At 39.4% G+C, this 22769-nt stretch overlaps 1 protein-coding gene across 3 annotated transcripts in view; it reads right to left on the bottom strand.

The window, feature by feature from the left end:
• The window catches only part of Focad (focadhesin), a 289725-nt gene that overhangs the window by 260659 nt on the left and 6297 nt on the right, over positions 1-22769 (bottom strand). Inside the window, exons 1-3 of one of the 3 annotated variants that reach the window (XM_051188150.1) lie at positions 15013-15152; positions 3641-3729; positions 763-837 (exon numbers count right to left, since the gene is read on the bottom strand). In XM_051188150.1, coding sequence (XP_051044107.1) covers positions 763-837; positions 3641-3697 — 132 coding nt within the window. In that variant the 5' untranslated portion in view covers positions 3698-3729; positions 15013-15152. Of the gene's footprint in view, positions 1-762; positions 838-3640; positions 3730-15012; positions 15153-22769 lie in introns of those variants that run through there. The other 2 variants (XM_051188149.1, XM_051188151.1) reach the window with 2 other exon arrangements.

The raw sequence follows: 22769 nt of genomic DNA, 5'->3' as shown, positions 1-22769 counted from the left end.
GCTCAAGCTGTTTTCCACCAGTAGTGATGGAAACTCCCCCCTTCACCCTTCCCATGTGTCATTCTGGGGTCAGTCACAAATGTCCAAGTTTAAAAGAATGTTATAGAATAAAAACATGACACACCAAAGAGAAAAGGGGGTGAGGGGAGAGAGGAAGTGGGAAATGGAAGATGTAGGGAGAAGGAAAGGGAATAGGCAGCAAGGGGAAGGAGAAGGGAATGGGCAAGAGCTGTAGGCAAAATCCTCAGGGTTCAAGGTCATCTACCTCCACAGTGAATGGAATTACAAGGAAAACAAGGCATGTGTAGCCAGGCAGGTAGAACTTTCTAGATACAAATGAAAGCAAAGAGATAGATATCTTAGTCTCTTCCTACTCCTGTGATAAGAAGCCAGGAACAACCAGGTGAGGACCAGGCTTATTATACTGGCAGCTTGCAGTCCATCATGAAGAGAAACCAGAGTAGAAACTCAAAGCAGGAACTTAAGCAGAGGCCATGAAGGAACACTGATTATGGGTTTATTTTCCCTGGCTTGCTCAGCTGCTTATATAACCCAGGACCACCCGCCCCTCCCATGGTGACCTGAGCTCCCCCGACATCAATCACTGATCAAGAAAATGCATCCTTAGAGTTGCCTACCGGCCAATCTAATGGGTGCATTTTCTCAGTTGAGGTTCCCTATTCTCAGATGATCCTGGCTTGTGTTAATTTGAAAAAAAGCTAACCAGAGGGGCACACACACAAAACAAAGTTAAACACAGACCTGATTTGTGGCTTGGTGTATCTTTTCTGAAACGCCATGTTCTTTTAGGACAGCAGCAATAAGATGACCTACAGCCTAAAAGAACAAACAAAATTAATGAACACATTCACTCAGAAGTTCTTTACAAAGGGTGCATTTAAAAGCAATCAACATCACACTCATTTGCATGTATGGGCAAGTAAGGCTGTCAACTGGTAAGAAACAAAAGTCCCTTTAGTTGTGTGCCTTGTGGAAAGCACTGGATGAGGCATTCCACATGTACAACCCAAATCTTTGGAACAACCTTCAAAATAGGCAGTTTATCCCACATCTGCAATAAACTGGCCATACTTCAGAGGTGCTAAAATTGTCAACTCTCAGCTCAAATTCCTGTCACCTAATATTAAAAATAATTTGAAATTACATAATCCATTAAACCATGAACAAAAAACTCCCAGTCTTAAAATCTTTTCTTTGTATCTAAATGCAATCTGCCATGTTTCATGATGTACTTAGTGAAAACGAAGAAAAATGCATCCTTATTTTTATGGATATAGCCCATACAGACCTGAAAGGACCTCTTCCCTCCTCCTGTACCTGTTCTTCCTCCTCTAGACCCTACTATTTTCATCTCTTCTAATGCCTTTGCATTCATTTACATGTGCATGCTACAGCTCACATGCGGAGGAGAGAAGACCACTTGCAGAAGTCAGTTCCCTCCTTGCACCATGTGGGCCCAGAGAATTGAGTTCAGGTCAAGCTGAGGTTTAGTGCAAAGTGTCTTTACCCACCGAGCCATCTCATGGTCCTATTTTAATTTATTTACCCATTTTGTCATATCTTTTAGGTCTTGATTAAGTTTCAAGTCTCACAAATCTCTAAAAATGTCCCACATCCTGCTTTAATCAAAGAGCCCAAAATGAAAATCAGAGTCTAGAAGAGTTGATTACATAAATGCATAAATGTTACCTTCCACTGCCTCAGTGTCAGGTCCCAAGTTCTTCAGGCCTACCCAGAACTTGCTGCTGACTGACAGAAAAATTGGCTGGCAACCATCACCACCATTTGTGCACAGCTAGGGAAATTTTCACTACTACAACTGTACACCCTGCCCTTGGGACCACTTATAATAGCGCTGAAAATGGCTGTCAACTTTACAAAGTCTCTAGAAAAGCTCAAGGAACTACAAAACACCCACTCCCTTCATGCACATATGCTTCAGACATTCAGATGTTCAAATTATTTAAGACTTCAGCGCTTGAGTTTTGTGACAGAAATCCCTCACTTACATAACGACAAGCTGTAGTTCAATCTGCTGTCTATTACCCCTTAGCAAAAGGTAAGAAAACTGAAGACCAATCAAAACCCTGTGAGTTCTTATTTCACAAACTATACCACATATATCATTGAGTGTGCATCAGTTGAAAAGATTCAACATTATTTTACCCACCACTAAGGAATAAAAAAGGATGCCAATTAATCTACAATAGACAGTGCTACCTATAATTTGAAATTTTGATTTTAATCAGAGAACTCGTCTAGAAAATAATGGACAAGTTCACAAATGTGCATTCAGTACCCACTATAGTCCAACTGTGGTCAGCAGTTGCTAGATGCCATATAATTTTCAACATGTGAAAACGTTGTGTGTCAGAATGTGGTTCTATCTCAAAGCAGTAGTTAAGAAAGGAACCTGAGACCTGACATGAAAAGCAACAGAGACATACAAAATAGCTATTGCCCACGTATAAAAAAGAACTAAAAGATTATAAACTTAAAGTTACACATCTCCCCACTCCCAACGAGATTCTATTTCTCTAATCTGCTTTCCTATTCATCTTTTAAAACATCAGAGATACTAGCCTAACTAGGCTACATGTCTCTGAAACACCTACATGTGAGTTGCATTATGCTACCTTGCTACTTCATTTCCATAACAGGATTGAATTAGACAATCTACACCAAATAAAACATATGACACTTTTTGATTCACTTAACAGTAACACGTTAGCATTTCCTTTTGATTTATGCTAATGAAGGTTACCCAGGTACAGAAAAATGGGAATTATAGACAGCATCTTCCTCTTCTTCAGGGGAAGGGCCTGTGCTGCACAGAACAAGATATGACTCCAACCCAGCCAGGTAGAAGGGAATCTTACATAAGGAGTGTTCTACTCCTCATGGAAGGGTTCCCCACTTCCCAGTTAAGTCAATTCCCACAGCAGCAAATCTGCAAAGGCAACCACTGAAAGCATCCACTGTCCAGGTTAGGTCTTCAGGCTGGCTTTCCCTGGTTGTTTAGCTCTATGCTTAAAGGGAGACAGTAAGCTTTTATGGTACATAGATATACCAGAATGTTCTACTTAGCCAGCAGCTAACTAGAAAAACCATCATCACTTTAACCACTTGTCTTAATTATTGAAAAGCTCTATAAATTAAATTATCCCAATTTCCTATCTCAGCAGGTATATATTACATTAATCCAGAATGTTTTAATTATTGAATACCATTATTATGAAATCTAGTATTCTTAATAGCTGTAGACAGGTAAAATATATCTTTTAAATGATAATCCTTCATATTCTGTGGAGATATATAAAACCACCTACCACTGGCCCCAATTATTAAACATAGACAAAAAATAACCATATTCAGAAATTAATAATGAAGGTTATGTTATTTCTAGAGGTAAAACATGAAATAAATAAAAACTGAAATTGAATAAATTTAAATATTAGTTTTTCTAATCCAAATATACTTATTAGCTCATATAAAAGTTGCTTACTAAAATAGGTCATGAGTAGAAGAAAATATTTCATGTGAAAATACGAATTTCAACTTGTGGTCCAAGAAATGGGTTCATTTGTTACCATGTAGTAAAAAAATAAATAAAAATTACCTGTGACTGGATAAGAGAATTTGGAAAATCAAACCTTTTCCTGATATCATCTGACATTTTTGCTTCTCCCACATGTACATAAGCAGCTTCTTCTGTAATCAAAACAAAAGATTTATTAACCCTCTAATTGCTTTTCCCATCAAACCAATTATTCCTCTAATAGTATGAAAGTAATTTTAAAAGACAATGTGGAAATAAAACATAGACCCCTGCAGGTACTTCTTAGCATAACCTTTGCTGTCAGTCACTTCAACACTCAAAAAACTATGGATAAACAAACTAAAATTGCCCAATAACACTTGATGTTTTCCCTCAAGTTAATCCTGAGACAGATGAATTCATCTAGAGGAACTTTTAAAAGAGTAAATCTTTTACGAATAAAAACTTACAAGAGAGGGCTAGAAAGAGGGCTCAGTGGTTAAGAGTACTTATTTCCCATGCAAAGAACCTGGGTTCAACTCCCAGCACCCACATAGCAGCTCACAATTGCATGAGCAGCTGCATGCACACTTAGGCATACATACATGAATACATGTAAAATAAAATGTAAATAAGCCTTTTATAAAAATTTTCAAGAGAGAGTCAAACTGTTGCAGAATTGTTTAAGCTTACACCTCCCTTTGATACAAGCTTTCATCTCAGCAAGAAGCCAACTGCAGCTGAGCTTCAGGAAGTTCAGCTATGACTTCAAACCCTGCACATGAAAATAAACTACTTGTCTGACTGAATAAGCAAGGAATCCGCACCAAGTTTAATGTTTACCCCAAACCTCTCAATTCTACTGCTCTCAAAAAGAGGAGGAGACAGAACATGAGGATTTCATAAAGGTCCCAATTTATCCAATTCCATGCAACACTGATCCGATCCCATCCAATTATATTCCTTAAATACTGAGTGCTTTACTCTCATTATCATTACAGCTCCATGTAAAAGCTGCCTACACTAGGCACTCTGTTTGGATATGGTTTGAACAGGTGTCCCAAGGATTCATGTTCTGAAATTTAACTGCAATTGTGGTCTCTTCAGAGGATGAGAAATCAGCTGAAATAAGGTGTGGCTTTTAGGAGGTGTTAGGGTTAATAAAGCCATGGTGTTCATCATCTAATTCTGTGGCTTCATAAGAAAAAGTCAAAAGAGACTCAAGCACACCCCTCCTCTCTTGCCATATTTTTATGGACACTGGATGTGAAAACCTTTGCTTCCTTTGCTGAAGAATGCCTGTTCATCGTATAAACAATAAAAGAGGTAGATAATTCACTTGACATAAAGCCTGGGCAGCTTCAAAATTCTGCCAGCAAGAAGCCCATCAAATAATGGCACTTGATTCTCTGTTCATACTCGGAAGCACTGTATTAAAGCTGCAGCACATCTGACTACTTTCTTCACATTTTCCAAGGTTAAACTCCATGAGAATAACCTATGTCCAACTTCACTTCCTTGAATCTAACATTTCATGGCACCAACACAATTTGCTCAAAGATTATAAACTTGGCCCCCGCATAAACCTACTCAACGTCTTAAGCAAATCACTATTTCTTCAGTTTCCCAATTGTGTCAATTGCAATCTTCATGAAACTTCTTTCAATTCCACAACATATCATAACCGAATTCCTTAAGTGAATCCTTGGGAAACCCAGGAAAGGGAAGGGGAGTGGGGGAGGGAGCTGGGATATCTATGAAGATATACACTCACATCTTAAAGGATCATTCACTTGTTTAGCCTATATTTACGTGCTATTGTATATCTAAGCAGTATTCTAGACGCCTGGGCTACAAAGTAAATAAAACAGACAAAGGCATCTATGGCTATGGAAGTCACCATCTAACAGGCAAAGTTTTTTTTTTATTCTTATAAAAAAAAAATGTAGGTTAGACTTGGTGGTGCCCAGCCATTAAGAGCACGCACAAAGGACCTGAGTTCAATTCCCAACACCTATGTTGATTGGCTCACCACTACTTGTTGCTCCTGCTCCAACAGATCTGACACCTTCTTCTAGCCTCTGCAGTACCCACACATAGCCAAATATAGACACACACACACACACACACACACACACACACACACACACACACATGCCCATAATTAAAAATAAAATAAATCTTAAAAAACAAAGAAGTAATAGTGGCTACATTGTAATAACATCTTATTTTGAAATGCAGGTGTTAAGTGAGCCCTAGTTTGCTAGCTACTGGAGTACATGACATGTTTTAATTAATTCAATACTACTAAAATTAATGTCCAAATTTGGCTCTATGTCAAGTGAATTATCTACCTCTTTTATTGTTTGTAAGATGAACAGGCATTCTTCAGCAAAGTAAGCAAAGGATTTTTACATCCATAAAGAAAATTTTCACGTTTTATTTCACATATGGGTTACCAAAAAAAAAAAAAAAATGTTAACATATAATACTCTCAGAGACAGACAATGGAAGTTTTATATTACTCCTTTTAAACAGAATATAAAAATAAACCTTGGGCAAAACCATAGCTATAAAGTAACATGTAATTCAGAAAGGGTCTCAGCTAATGGGGTCCAAGTACAGTTTTCTGATGACCTAATTAAAGTTACTCAGAAGAAGGCAGACTAGGGTGTCCAGAGAAGCAGATGGCAATTGATATGACAATGGACTTCCTCAATTATCAGCACAGACAGAACTAAAGAAGAAAATGTGAGCTAAGCACTCAGGTTCAGGCACAACACTAAAAATGTCTTCATGGCCTACAGGACAGATGAGTTAGGCTAATCATTCCAAGCTGTGCCACCCAAAAGAATGACTTTGACATTAGGAAGTGGGCCACTGTGAGTAGAATGTTGTTTTGGTCAAAATTACCCAAGTACAGATGTCAAGTGCCTTGCTTTTAAAAATTTCAGTGTGGTGCTAATATAGAGAGCAAGTCAGCTTTTAAATCCATAGTGACTTTGTCTTTTTTAGCAAAATGGCCATTAGGCATTCTGAAAACCATCCAAGTTGTATTACGGTTCCACACCAAACTTGATTGGCTATGCTGAGGCTACAAATTGCAAGAATCTTTCATCTACTGAAAACTTATACTTCAATGTTAATCACAACCATTTGGCTTTGCAAGATATAGAAAAAACATGTTCTCTTAGGGAATTTTAAAAAAGAATACATGTGCTTGCTCCAGCAGTGTATAGCATGTGTCATTTATTTTTTAATCTCTACTTCCTTTGGGCATTTGATATATTAAAGAAAAATAATTATATATTGCTTCCTATCATGACATTCCTACTAAAAGGAAGCCAGTCACAATATAATCCATAAATCACATACTACAAAGAGTGTCTGATTTTAAACGATTTATCTCCAATCTGTCATGCTTTTTTTTTTTAATGAGGTCTTTTAACTCTCCATGAGTCAAAGGATTTGTTTAATATACGCAATTATCATATTATCTGCTAAGGTATCCAGTCCCATACATATATTTCCAAGAAAATAAATCAATCAGCCGCACTATAGAATAAAAGAGAAGCTCACAGATGAAACACCAAGCTTTCAACCTTCCCTCTCCATGTTTGGAAAATAGTCACCATACATCACACAAAAAATACTTATGTCAAACTTCAAATAAAAGGCACAATCTTAAAAAATAAATGATAAAAAGCAATCAATTATGCTCAAAAGTGCTAAGAAAACTCAGGAGAGGGAGCAGCTGATTATATTCAGAACTTGTGGGGAGTAGAGGGGTTGTGGCGTCAGAGGATCATAAAGACAGACATCTGACTAAGTGTTCTTGACTACCAAATCTGTATGCAGGGAGGACTCAATCTATGTAGAAACTGGGCTACAGAAGAGTATTCCTAAAGCTATTTTCTACAAGCAATGTGATCTCCAAATTAATAAGTTAATTTGTCACGTTAATCAGACCTTATTTTAAAAATTGAAAATCCAGAACTTGTTTTCTAGTACCCTAATTATTACACAATAAAGAAATTTCTGGCTTCTTTGAACCACTTCATGTGGGGTCCTCCTTGCTGCCTCAAACAGTGTTTCCATAACTAGCACAGTGGACACAACATCACCTCACCTTCCTTGCCCTACACACTCCCAGCTACCCCCATCCCTAACTGGAGAAATAAGGAATCTGAATGACAAAAAGTGAAAAGCAGCTGGAGTTCTAGTGCATGTAAATAAGTAGCCAATTCCAGCTACTCAAGAATCTGAAGCAGAAGAATGGAGTTCAGTGTGTCAACCTTGGGAATAAAGAACAACAACAACCCCCAACTCCCAGAAAAGGTGGAATTGTCAAAAGAGAAACTCGCCTGCCACAGCAAGGGTTCAGATGAGAAGAGAAACACTATGAACTCTCGATGGGCATCCATTCCACTGGACCATCATTAGGAACCAGTGTGCTACTCGGGCTTAAATGACGTTAACCTGTACTTCAAGTACTGAAAGTGACTGAGTTGACTGTGATGATCTCCTTGGTGGCAACTCTTTAAGTGCATCAAATACAATCAAACTTATCTTTACAGTTTAGTTTCTTCTGAGTTATCCCCACAAATTTTTAAATGGAAAACTAAATTAAGATCAAAGTCAGGAAATTGGAACTGATTGCTACCCAGAACAAGTCACTGAAATAAGAAACAAAACCACCAATTGAATAGTGCCAGTACCTTCTCCAGTCTTGAATTTTAAAGTACCATATTTGCACATTTACATGCTAAATGTTTAAAAGGATACAGACGAAAAAGTGGTTGTTTCTTAAAATCTAAGGTCTTACTTGTCCAAGGAATAATATTTTTATAGTAGCCAATCTAAATCCTCAAAGAAAGCTTCCCCCCCCAAAAAATGGTAAATATGTTTGATTTAACAAAGAATGATTATTCAAATTTCTCAGTATAAAACATTTTTATGTTTGTGCACAAGAATGTATACAATGTAGGAGGAGAACCTTGAGTTCAAGGCCAGCCTGGGCTACACCAGATCCTGTCTCAAAACCAACATAATAATAGTAATAATGGGGGCTTGAGAGAAGACTCACAGCTAATTACACTTGCTACTCTTGCAGAAGACCAGAGATCAGTTTATAGCACTACATCAAGAGGTTGACAACCACCTGTAGCTGAATCTGACACGGGGTGTTGGCCTGTGCAAGCACCTGCACAGACCTGCAGATACACATAAAAGTAAACTGTAAAAAAGAAAACCCTACACATGTGACTTTCACTAGGATTCATTCATGGATTTTACATGGACTTTACATAGATTAATCTCCACAATGACCTGAGTTAAATATTCATTTTACAGAAAGAAACTGTAACATTAGAGGCTGAAGAGATGGCTCAGCAATGAAGAATTACTATACTACAAGAGGAACCAAGTCCGACTCCCAACATCCACATCCTGCATTTTACATCCTCATAGAATTCCAGACCCAGGATGGGTACCTACATTCATGTGCATTTACTTACTTAAAATAAGTAAGTTACTTACTTAAAAATAAATAAATCAAAAAAAAAGGAAGGAAGGAAAAAAGAAAGGAAGGAAGAAAAAAAGAAAGAACTAAAGAATCAAAAATATGGCAACTTTCCCAAGCTCAAGTAATAAATAAGAGGTAAAAATCTAGTCCAAGTAATGGTTTCAAAATATGCATGTTTAAAAACCTGGAAACTGCTAGGAGTCTGCAAAATGAGAACAAGGGCCTGTCCCTTGCTCTGACTGGCTTTGGGGAATCTATTCCTCATACTGGGTTGCCTTGCCCAGCTTAATAAAAGGGGAGGAATTTAGAACTACCTCAACTTGATATGCCATGCTTTGTGGATACCCATAAGAAACCTGCTCTTTCTAAACAAAAACAGATGAGTGAGTGGGGAATGGAGGAGGGAGGGAGGGTGAATGGGGGGGAAGAAGGAGGGTAAACTGCAGTCAGGATATAAAATAAATGAATAAATTTAGTTAATTTTAAAAATAAAAATAAACCTGGAAACTGAACTTGGATTGGGCTTTGGGGAGGGTTCATTTTCTAATTTTTCCACAAAAACACATATTATGATGTTTGGTGCGGTGTTTTTATTCATTTAGAGAGAGTTTCATTGTCTCCCAGGCTAGCCTGGAACTTTTGAATTCAAGAGAATCTCAGCCTCCAGAATACCTAAGACTATAGGCCTTCACCTCTGCACCCAGAGTCCATTTTCTTATTTTAACCCAGTTACAAATGAAAAAATATTATTCACATCTTAATATGGTTTTTAGAAGTAAAGAATATGACGGGGCATAGTGATGCATGCCTTTAATCTCACCACTCAGGAGGCAGAGACAGACAAATATCTGGGAGATGGGAGCCAGCCTAGTCTATATAGTAAATTCTAGTCCAGCCTAGGCTACAAGATACCCAATCTCAAAAACAATCAAAAAAGCCAGACCTGATATCAGACCCAGCTATTCACAGCACTGAGGAAGCAGAAAAAGTTGGATCTCCCTGAGTTCAAGTGCAGCCTGGTCCACACAGTGAGCTCTAGGCTAGGCAGAGCAACACATTGAGACCCTGTCTCAGTGAAGAGAGAGGGGTGGATGAGAATAATATTCTGATACCTAAATCATTTTAAGTATTAAAATCTATCATTAAAGGATTCATAAAATGTGAGCATAAAAAGTCATAAAAAGTCAGTGATGGAAGATTTTGTTCAACATTTCTACCTATGCTTATGCATAAGTAATATTGAAAATGGCCGGTTAAATTTAACTAGATAGATTTAATTAACTTTAAGACCATTTTTAAAACTTACTCATTTTCAAAGAGAAATGCAACCAGAATAATTTTCAGTCTCTTGGTTATTTCTCACATCAAAATAAGGCCATACTCTTATAAAGAATCCTGTAGACTAATTACAGGCTTAATGGCAATATTTTTCTTGATTGCTACAAAGTGACCAATCAACCTCATTTGTTATATTTCATGAAATTAAATTACTAAATTCATGCAGAATAGAAATGTTATAGCTTAGTGGTTTTAACTGGCATACTTAATGTGACTAAAAACAGGAGACCAAATCAAAAACAGAATCTTACAGCAAATGTCTCTATTGTTAACATGATCAACATAGTCCCAAATGGATCCAGAGAATACCCCACTAGTGCAGCACTAAGTGACAACAATTACAAAAGGAAGTAATCACAGACAGGACTGAAAGAATGGCTTAGCGGTTAAGAGCACCTGCCTGTCCCAGAACATCAGAAGGCTCACAAACACCCATAACTCCAGCTTAAAACTACTCAGTAGGTTCCCACTGCATTGAAAATAGAACCCAACCCCTTATCACACAACCCAAAGGCCTAATGTGATCCAGTCACCTCAAAGAACTTTAGCCTAACAGACCTTCAGCTTGCTTCTTCAGGCTCTCAAACACTTTCCATATGTGGCTGGACTTCTCATTCCCAAGCACTCTTGCCCTCCCTCCTCAAGCACTTGGTTTGTCTTCCCCTTTCCATTGCTCCAAGTCTTCCCTGTCCTGCTATAGCACCCCAAACTCAAGAAATTCCTCACTGTATTTTTGATCATGCGAGTTAAAAGTTAACTACAGTTGGAACGGGAATTTTAGGCTCTTCTTAACTCAGGGTTTTGGTTTCATTTTTATTTGGTTGTGGGGGTTGTTGCTTTTGTTGGTGGTGATGGTAGTTGGTTGGGTGTTTGTTTTGTTTGTGGGGTGTGGTGTTTTATTTTCTTTTGACAAGATAGCACTCTGTAGCCCTGACAGCCTAGAACAGGCTGTTCCTCAACTAAATTTTCACAGCTTTTAACCATAATGTCCAATCAATGTCACTTAGTTCTACTTCTCCACCCTACCTCACCCAACCCCCCAGTTCGGTAAAATGTAAACTCTTGAAAGCAGAAACACCTATTTTTAACCACTACTGCCCCCACATAGCCAGTCTGTAGTCACAGAGATTCACTGGGTAAACACAGAAGCCATCACAGAACCTAGAAATCATGTTGGGTTTAACAGCTCCAAAAACACTTCCAAGTAAGATCCCCGGAGACATCCACATTGGTTTAAGGGATTTGCCTGTGGTCATATGGCACTGTTTACAAGCAGAATTTATTGACAAGTTTACCATGTGGCAAAAAGGCACTGCAGAAACTCTGCAGGCATTGCCTCACAAGAAGCAAGCACCCCACCACAGGGCACAGTTATCTTCATTTCCCTGTGAAAAAGCAAGTGAGGCAGAGGTCAAAGTTGCTCTGTGTAAGAGGCAGAGCATAGACTCCTGTTCTGGCTATTTTGCTGTTGTTGCTTTTATGAGCTCCCACCACCAGAATCAACTTGGGGGAGGAAAGGGCTTATTTGGCTTACAGACTACAGCGACTACAGCCCATCCTGAAGAGAAGCCAAGGGAGGAACTGAAGCACATACCAAGAAAGAATGCTGCATATTGGCCAGCTCCTGACTTGCTCAACTAGCTTTTTAAACAGCCCAGGCACAACTGTGCAAGGATGGCACCGCCCACAGTGGACTCAGCCCTCCTACATCAGTCAACAATCAAGAAACCATCCCTAAGACCTGAACATGGAACAATCTAATGGAGCCAATTCCCTAACTGAGGTTTTTTTTCCCCTAAGTATGTCATGTTGATAACCAAGATTAGCCAACACATACCAAAAGTCTGTCTCCAAATCTCATGTTTAACTACTTGTATTAGTTACTTTTCTATGACTGTGATAAAAGGCCAGGACAAAGACAACTGATAAAAGTGTTTCATTTAGCTTACAGTTCCAGAGGTTTAGAGCCCATGATGGTAAAATAAAGACAGGAGTAGCTGAGAGCGCACATCTTGAACGGAAAGCAGAAGACAGAGAGCACAAGTCTTTTGAAACCAAAGTCCACCCCCACCCCCATGACACACTTCCTCCAATGAGGCCACAGCTTCTAGTCCTTCCCAAAAGTTCTACTAACTGGGAACCAAGCCCTCAAACATTGCATTTATGGGGAGGGGGGTCATTCTCATTCAGACCATCACTCCTCTATCAAGTACAGATGACAGTAAGTTTCTGCAAAATTAAGATAATGCATTGAAGCCTTTCACTTAAAGCCAAACATACAGCAAACCCCTATTTGTTGTATTTCAGGAATGAAGGAAATATTGAAAGACTGGGTTTGTATATAGTGGCAAAGCAAATTCCCAGAGCTGCATATACAAATAACTGTCTTTGAATGCACTGAAATCCTAAAAAAACTAAAGAAGACTAACGTGTAAAAGCTACATGTACGGGAGCCCAGAGCACAGAGCATATAAGCTATGACTCCACACCTCACTGTGGCACCATAGCCAAACAGTACACCTCCCACATTTGTTTTTCTGCCTTTAGACTTCAGTTCACCTAAATGAGCATCTAACAAAGGATAAAGACTAGCCACTTTCATCACAAGAATTAGCCAATCAAAAGCCACTGGTAGCAACATTTTCGTGCGTGCCTCTGTGTGTGTGTGTGTGTGTGTGTGTGTGTGTGTGTAGTTTGTTTGTAGGTGTTTTTGCTTGTTGGGTTGGTTTGAGTTTTTTGTTTTGTTTTTTGTTTTTGTTTGTTTGTTTTTGAGACAAGGTCTCACTATATAGCCTTGGCTGGCCTGGAACTCAGTATGTAGATCAGGTTAGCCTATAACTCAGAGCCCCAGCTGTTTTTGTCTCTCCTGTATGGATATTAAAGTATTAAAGGTAAAGGTGTGCACCACCACACCCAGTCCATTTTTTCTTTTCTTTTCTTTTCTTTTTTTTTTTTTTTTTTTTTTTTTGAGACAGGGTTTCTCTGTATTGCGTTGGAGCCTGTCCTGGAACTAGCTCTGTAGACCAGGCTGGCTCGAACTCACAGAGACCCACCTGCCTCTGCTTCTGCCTCCGCCTCCATCTCCCAAGTGCTGGGATTAAAGGCGTGCACCACCAATGCCTGGCCCAGTACATTTTCTTTAATAAGAAAATTACCATTGAACCAGGTGAGAGCAACTATGCACCTAAGTGCTTACTCAGACACTACCACCCCCCACTGAGAGCACTCCTCTTCCACTAAGGAATGCTGGCTGGCAGGTAACCACACCATGTGACAGGTCAAAGCACAAGCTCAATTAAACAGGGAATGTATGTGGACAGATGAGTTTGTATACATAAACTCCGGGTGTGAAATAACAGTGGAATGTTCAAGGAGAAAACAATGCCCAAAAGCACAATGATCTAGAGTGATGGTTCTCAACCTATGGGCCAAGACCTCTTTGGGGTTGAATGGGCCTTTCTCAGGTGCTAATACCATTGGAGAACAGATTTTTGGTTTTTTGTTTTATTTTTTTTTATTTGTTTGTTTCTGTTTTGTTTTGTTTTTTTGTTTTTACATTACAGTTCATGGCAGTAGCAAAGTAACAGTAAGGAAGTAACAATAAAAATAATTTCATGGTTGAGGATCACCATAACAGAAAAACTGTAAAGAGTTGCAGCATTAGGAATGTTGAGAACCACCACTCTAGCTCCTGCAGCTACATCGGGGTTGACATTACAACTTGACATTGTATTCCAGGCAAAGAGAATATGTATAAAAGGAACAAACTGAGGAGGTAGGCTGTCTCTAATGTCCCTTCCAGCTCAAGACATGGAGGACTTCCCATTGTTATGAGGCCATTTTCATCCATGTAGCAGCTGCTCATGCTCAGCCCCAGGCTGAGCAAGCAGATCAAGTAGGAAGAGCTCCTCTCTCCCCAAAGCTACAGTACGTTTGGGTCTCTTGAGTTTCTTCTGAGTCTTATTCACCACAGCACAGCTGTGCATATAAGCAGCTAATAAATGTCTGTTGGATTATCATGTTTAATACAGTATCTGATATAAAACAAGGTCAAAAAAATCTTAGAATCAGGAGCAGCTGTACCTAAGCACAAAGTGAAAAAACAAGAGAATTTACATCTTTAATGTGTGTGTGTGTGGATGTGTGTGTATGCACACATGTGCACACAGGAGTGTTCACAGAGGTCAGGGAATGGCATCAGGTGTCCTCCTCTATCACTATCCACATGTTTCTCTGAGACATGTCTCTCCCAGGACCCAAGGCTCCAGTCTCAGCCAGTGGAGACGCCAGTAAGCCCCAGACGCACAGCCCAGAGTTGGGATTATAGGTGGTGTGGAATGCTCAGTTTTTAATGAGGGATTCAAACTCCAGCCCTCATGATGGTGGAGCATGCACTCTTAACCATGGAGCCCCTCTCCAGTTCTGAAAATTTACCTCTTTCTCGCTAATTAATTCTCAAAAACTAAAACTGATAGGAAACAGAATAAAAAGAACAATAAATTTTCAAATAAATTTATTTCCATATAAACATAATACATCAATTCAGCAGCCAACACGTTTAAGTTTGGTAAATAATTATTAGTTCATTTACCCCTTACTGGAAGGTCTTCTTTTAATGAAGGAAACAACTGTTGTATAGGTTGTACGAAGGTGAACTTCAGTCAAATCCAAAGCTCAAATCAACTGAATTCTGAGATTTTAATATATTGTTTGTCATTTGGATAAACTTTTCAAAAATTTAAAACTCACACAAAAAGCTCCCAAGCCGCCTTCAGTGTCTGCAGCTGAAACTGATTGAGATGGAAAATGAGTCTGTTACATGAATGTATCATAAGTCTTACATGAATGTTGCAGTGGACAGCTGTCATTTATCACGGTCACAGCTCTTAATCTGTTCTACATCACTAACCCTCAGATTCTTGAAAATGGTCCTGCTCTATGAAATGGTACAGAGAGATACACCTGGTGTGGTGATGGATGAGCAGGACACCCCACCCCGAGCCTGCTCTGTCTCCAGACAGCCAGATTAGCTGAACTAACCCCAGTGATCAATAGAATGGCAGTTATAAGCAACACTGCCCTCACATCCACAGAGTCTTCTGATTTGTGGAGAAATGGGTTGCCATTTTTTGTCTGTTTGAGACAGAGTTTCTTGAAATAACCCTGGCTGGCTTGGAAGTAATTATGTAGACAGACTGTCCTCCAAGGATGGCCTGCCTCTGCCTCCCAAATGCTGGGATTAAAGACCTGTGCCACTATGCCCCAGTTCTCAGATTCTTTTTACTAGAATTTAATTTCATAAATGTTTAAGCCAATACACACTATTTTAACATATGTATCTTAATGGAACTTTTAGAAGTAAAAGGTGAGAATGAGCACTGGATGAAAGCCTGGAATCAGCCAAAACCTAAATCACTCTGGGAGAATTAGCTTTCTCCTAGCTGCTCCTAAGGCTGAGCTTGGATACCAGAGGCCCAGTAAAAGCTGGATACAAAGGTCTAAAGAGATGGTTCAAGCCAGGCAGTGATGGCCCACGGCTTTAGTCCCAGCACTAGGGAGACAGAGGCAGGTGGATCTCTGTGAGTTTAAGACCAGCCTGGTCCACAAGAGCAAGTTCCAGGCCAGCCTCCAAAGCCACAGAGAAACCCTGCCTCGAAAAAACAAAGAGAGAGAAACAGAGAGAGATAGTTCAGTGCTTCGGAATATATACTTTCTTACAGAGAAATATGAGTTCACACTGGTTGGAGCTGTAACTCCAGCTCCAGGGGATCTGACACTTTTTATGGACTCCTCTGGCACCTGCACTCATGTGTACATACCCCAACACAGACATACAATTTACACATACTTTTTAAATAATAGAAATAAATCCTTTGAAAATAAAGGAGGGGTTAGAAAAAGAAAGGGGGAAAGAGGAAGAGAAAAAGGAAGGAAGGAAGGAAGGAAGGAAGGAAGGAAGGAAGGAAGGAAGGAAGAGCTGGACACTATAGTTCAAGTATTTAATCCCAGATCATCACTATCCCAAAAATGAGAGCAAGAGACAGGACACTCCTCAACTCACAGATCAGCTAGCCTAGCATCCACAGCAGTCAACAGTGAGAGAATCTCTCTCAAACAAGGTTGGAAAGGACTGACACCAAAGGTTACCCTCTGAAACACACACATATATCATACATATATACATGTATAAGAGGTGCTTACAACAGACTAAAAAAAGAGAAAACAGTAAATAACAGGTTATCTCTGTATAATAGAAGGATGGGTGATTACATTCCATTACATTCATTATATTTGCTATGTTAATTTTTTCTTACAGCAGGCATATTTTTAAAGAGTTATTAACTATATTCAAATAAAAGCATAAGATAAATTATTTTACTCTCAATAAAAACCAATGATCTTATTTACTCATTGGAAGTCATGGTCTTTTATCACCTACCTACAAGGGAGTTTTACCATAGCACTAAGGCTAAAAATAAAGTCTCATTTGATCCAATTATACCACTTATTAAGTACTATTTAATGAGAAAGTCACACCTATGAGTTATTAGAAGCTGTAATGGTCCTGCAGAACTCTAAACAAGTAATCTAATGGAATTACACTTGGTTCTAAACTGTTTGTCAGGAGATTAATCATCTGCCTCTGAAGAAAAATAAGTGTTCCTCCAGTGTGTTCAATGTCCTCTATTCGTTTTAATCGGTAGAGGGTACAAAATTTTACTTGGCAAAAATGCAGCACACAGATTCCATTTATACTAATTTTCCAGGACACATAGGACATAGTATCTAGAAAGCCAAAGTTTTTGTCATCAGTAGGCAAGAATTAGTCTTCCATGTCTCAGCATCTGTTAAAGAATAAAGTAAGGTCTTCTGGGAGCTGAGAGATGGCTCAGGGGTTGTGTTTTCTGTTCTCTAGAGGACCCAAATTCAGTTCCCAGCAATCCTGTCTGGCAGCTCACAGCCATCTGTGACTCCATCTCTAGGAGGACACCCGAATGCCTCAGTGGACACCCGAATACCCATGCATGTATGCACACACAGAGACACAGACACACACACACACACACACAGTAAAAATAAAAACCGTAAACACTGAAAGCAATGGCCAGAGGCAGAAGGAAGCTCAGCAGATTCGGGGATGGTCTAAGGTATCAGGATCAGTGTTGTTGGAGCAGATGAGGCAGCTGGGGAGGGAAAATGAAGCATGAAGCAGGGCCCAGGTCACCTTAGGGCTTACAGGGGTTCTGCTGCAAGGCATGCACATTTCTGAGAAAATACCACAAGTACTAGAGTGTTCAGGGCAAAGACAAGATGTTTAGCTGATATTTTTTAAAGATTATCACAGTTTCTATAGTGAATACACTATTTAAAAAAAAACAGGAAGGAAAATGAGGCCTTAGGCCTCTGTTATGAAATTAATACACAGAAGTTATGAATGCATGAAGCCCTGAGTTTGAGCCCCAACTATTGAATGAATGAATGAATGAATGAATGAATGAATGAATGGACATGGTGGTATATCCTATAATCCCAGCAGGCAAGAGGTAGAAACAGGATAAACATTAGTTCAAGATTCTCTTCAGCTACATAGGTTTGAGTTAGAGGCCAGTATAATCCCAGCAGGCAAGAGGTAGAAACAGGATAAACATTAGTTCAAGATTCTCTTCAGCTACATAGGTTTGAGTTAGAGGCCAGTCTTGACCCATGAGAGCCAAAGAAGAAAGGAAAATGAGGGAGGGAGGGAGGGAGGGAGGGAGGGAGGGAGGGAGGGAGGGAGGGAGGGAGGGAGGGAGGAAAAGGTTTGTTATACAGGTATGAAGACTATAGGGGTATATATACAAGTTTAAGGGTAGAGATAATAAAGACTTAGACTTTAGGTACATATGTTCATGTATGCTTTTATTTTTTCCTATATTGTACAGAGGTTTTGCTGGCAATTAAAAATTATATATACTTGATAGATGTGGTGGTGCTGCAGTACTTTAATCGCAATACTAAGGAGGCGGAGAGGGTTTGAAGTTCAAGGCCAGCCAGGGCTATATATAATAAGACCTTGATTCATTAAACACAAACGAACACACACATACACACACAAAGTGAGCTAGCAAGATGATTCAGCAGGTTAAAATGTTAAAACGATATGCAAATCTGGGGACCTGAGTTGATAACTGAAGTAGAGAACTGAAAGTTCTATTCTGACTTCCGCATAAGCAGCATAGGCAATCACTGCCCCCACACCATAATAACTTTAGTCTGTGTGTAAGTATATGTGTGGTATATACGGTATGTGCACCCATGTATATGTTATGTGTACACACCAGTGCACATGGAGGCTTGGGGAGGATGTTGGCTCTCTGCCTTCTTCCCTTGAGACAAGAGCTTTCAATGAATGTAGAACTAGGCTAGCCTATCGCCATCCCCTACAGTGCTGGGGTTCCAGGGGTGTATAACCACAACTGATGTATAACTAAAAGTGGGTGAAACCGTTTTGAATTCAAGACCTCATGCTTTAGGCAGAAAGTACTCTTAACCCACTGAGTAGTCTCCCAGGTCCACAACACACTGTCACTAACTACAGTCACCATCTACATATCAGTTCTCCATCTGGTCAAGGAGTACAAGCTGTCAGCTGCAAAGTGAGTACACAAATCTATTTTTTTTTTTTTTTTAATGCTGGTAGACTAGCTATGGTGGATGTTAGAAAAGAGTGAGATAGAGTCTGTGAGCTATGGTTCTGGTAACAGGAAGAAAGCAGAAACAATACAAAAATTAGACAACTAAGCAGTTATTTTTCTATTTTTAAAGTTTTAAAATAATGCAGTGATGTCTGAGCCTCTTAAATCCTTAGAGTCTGATTTGTTTCTATCAGTGTCTATAAAAAACCAGAGACTAGATAGCCCAAAGACCTAGGCAATTGCCAAACACAATTGGAAAAAAAAATTCAATAAAATGATTCCTAATGATATTCTGCTATATTCATAGATTGGTGCCTTCTTTCATCATCATCATCATCAGAGAAGCTTCCTCCAGCAGTAGATGGGAGTGGATGAAGAGACCCAAAGCCAGAATTATTCAGAGAGAAAATCTAAATTGGAGGTCTCCTTCAGGTCTCTCTCCTTGAAGCTGGGGGAATCCAGAGCAAGAAGGTACAGAAAGATTGTAGGAACCAGAGGGGTTGATGAACACCAGGAGAACATAGCCCATTGAATCAACTAGGCAGGGCATACATGGGCTCATTGAGACTGAAAAGGCAAGCAGAGGGCCTGTATGGATCTTCATATATGCTGTGGCTGTTAGCTTGGTATTTTTGTGGGACCCCTAACAGTGGGAACAAGTGTGTATTTCTTTGATTCTTCTGCCTGCTTCTAAGACTTTCTTCCTCTTGTTGGGTTGACTTGTCCAGCCTTGTCTTACTGTATTTTGTTTTGTTGTGTTTGGTTGTCATCTAACTTTTAGAAGACTGCTCTTTTTTGAAAGGGATGGGCAGTTGGATCAGTAAGTGAGGGGAGATTCAGGGAGCTGAAAGTGGATGTATTTGTATGACAGAAGAATCTATTTTTCAAGAGAAAGAAGGAAGGAAGGAAGGAAGGAAGGAAGGAAGGAAGGAAGGAAGGAAGGAGGAAAAGGAAAAGGGGGGGAGATAAAAACGCAAAGAAAGAAAATGGGCCTAGCATGGTGGCACACACCCCTAATCTCAGCACTAGGGAGGTGGAAGTAAATAGATCTCTGGGAGTTCAAGGGCTGCCTGGTCTATATAGCAAGTTCCAAACAGCTAGAGCTATTCAGTGAAAGGGGATGGGGGACAAAAGAAGAAAATGGGCAGAAGGCTGGCTCAGCAGGTAGAGATGCTTACCACCAAGCCTGACAACATGGAGCTAATCCAAGGAGCCCACACAATAGAAGGAGAACCATTCCAAGTTGTCCTCTGATGTCTACCTTCATACTGTGATACTCGTGTGCACCTAACCACCCATGCACACTTCACACACACAAAAGCAAATAAATAAACATGGACTTTAAAGGACTAAAATAGGTAAAATAAATAAAGATATAAGATTTCAATATTCATTTCTTTAAAAATATATAATCATGTATCACTCCTGTTTGAAAGAAGATTCTGTTAATAGCATGTAACAAAAAGCAAGTGAGGCACTTAAAAGATTATAAATTTTATTCAGAATCGTTCATTTTAAATGTGATGCTCATTATCATAATTTCATGGTTTAAACTGATTTTATAAGATGATTATGCCATATATTAAAATTTAAAATACTTTTATTTTGAATAGCAAAACATCTCTCATCTGATATACTCAAACATGTTTAAAGAGGACAAAGTTTCAAAAATTTTTTTAAAAGATTTGAAGTTTCTCCACCTTACACTGTAGCCCTTTCATATCAGCCTCTTCATTTTTGCTTTTGTGTTGTTATTGTTGAATTGGTTGGTTGGTGGGTTGGCTGGCTGAGATGGAATCTTGGGTAGCTCAGGCTAGCTAGGAACTTTCAAATAACCTAGGATGCCCTTGAACTCTGATCCTTATGTCTCTATCTTCTGAGTGCTTGGGCCACTCCATCCCCACGATGTCACACTGGGGATATAACCTGTTGTGGTATTTCAATCCATTTAGCTAATAACTTTGGGGGCAGTTAGCTAGCAATGCTGTCCAATCTGCTTACCAAGACACGGTAGGACAGTCTTTCAAATTTTCCTGCTTCTGAAAATGGTCTGTCAGATAGTGTAGGGCTAAAGGCAAAGTTGGATACCCCGACTCTACAGAGAAATTCTGGGTGACTGCCCAGGCACCAGCTGTTTCTGTCATCTCTTGCATCTTTCAGAAGTCATTTATCTGCACTTCCTGCTTACTCAGGTAATATTATTCTCAGGTCTTTGATGGGAATAAAGATTAGACAGTTATAGTTACAATCTCATATCTTAGCAAGAGCATATTAGGTTCAAGACTTAGACTTTCCAACATAAGACAGCTTTGGAATAATCTCTGTAATTTGCCAATTACCTATGGCCTGGTCATTTAGTATGTGTTCTTTGCTTGATGTTGTTCTTGTTAGTTGTAGTTTCATTTTTGCTTATTACTATGTTATTACATTTTCTTTCTTCTGCACAATACTTGATAGCTGTTCTTATCGTAAATAGTTTTGTTAGGATTAGGACCTTCTTATTTAGAAAAAAGGGGTAAGTGTTATGGGATTACCACCTGGTTAGCCAATGACTTTTGGGGCAGCAAGCCCTAGGGCATGGTCTTTATCTGACTACATGGCAACTTAAAAGCTGAGAGAGAGTGTCTCTAGCTCTCTTGCTCCTGCACTCTCTCGGGTGGCTTGCTGTTGGTGCTTCTCCATCCCTGGGTGAAGGTAGCTGGAACAGCAGTGTTTAATTGATCCTGTATCTGTGAGTGTTTACCCCTCTTTTATACCTAAATACATTCTTGAGAACTTTACCAGACTCTCATGGATTCACACTACAATAACCTAGAGCTTCATACATGCCAGGCATGTTCTATCAACTGAGCCACAGCCCCACCCATCAGCTTTGCTTTTCTGTTTTGACTTGATTTGCTTTTTGCTGTGCTGCAGAATCAAGCCACAGCCTTGCACATCCCATGCAAGTGTTCTCCAGCAAGCCATAACTCTAGTCATCAGCTTCGACATAAACATAACTGATGTAGACCACAAACTGACATTTCTGCTCTGTGCCAAGAGCAAGTACCCAATGCAGTTAAAGAAGACCGTGATATTTTTCTTGCAAACGATAAAGAGCCTTGGTGTAGAACCATGCCTAATATTAAAAACTCAAATGAAAAAGTTGGATTACATAGATGGGCGGTGGTGGTGCACACCTTTAATCCCAGTACTCTGGAAGGCAGAGGCACTTCTGTGAATTGGAGGCCCGCTTGGTCTACAGAGGGAGTTCCAGGACAGGCTTCAAAGCTACATAGAGAAACGCTAACTGACTCCGAATACAAAAAAAAAAAAAAGGAGAGAAGGCAAGCAGCAGAAAAAACAGTAAATCACAGCACTGTAAAAATGTAACCAAGGAGAAGAGATGACACTAGCAAAGGGTTCCAGTTTTATGGGAAGATGGGAATGAAAAGGCTCACTAACAGAATTTACAGTTGAGGCAAGGCTTAAAGGAGGTAATGGAGCAGAGCAGGCCATAGTCTTAAAAGAGAATTCCAGAGAGTGGGAAAAGCAAGACAAAAGCCATGGTGAAAACATATCTTATGTGAATGAGGAACGAGCTCATCTGAAAATAATTGAGGTAGAATTGCAGCAAAGTGGACAAAAATGGGTCAGATCATAGTACGCCTTTTAGATAACTATAAAGACAGAC

The sequence above is a fragment of the Phodopus roborovskii genome, unplaced genomic scaffold (assembly GCF_943737965.1).
Source record: "Phodopus roborovskii unplaced genomic scaffold, PHOROB, whole genome shotgun sequence".
Lineage (NCBI taxonomy): Eukaryota > Metazoa > Chordata > Mammalia > Rodentia > Cricetidae > Phodopus > Phodopus roborovskii.
Note: the sequence above shows the minus strand (reverse complement) of the source record. Positions and strands in the feature narration are given on the sequence as shown.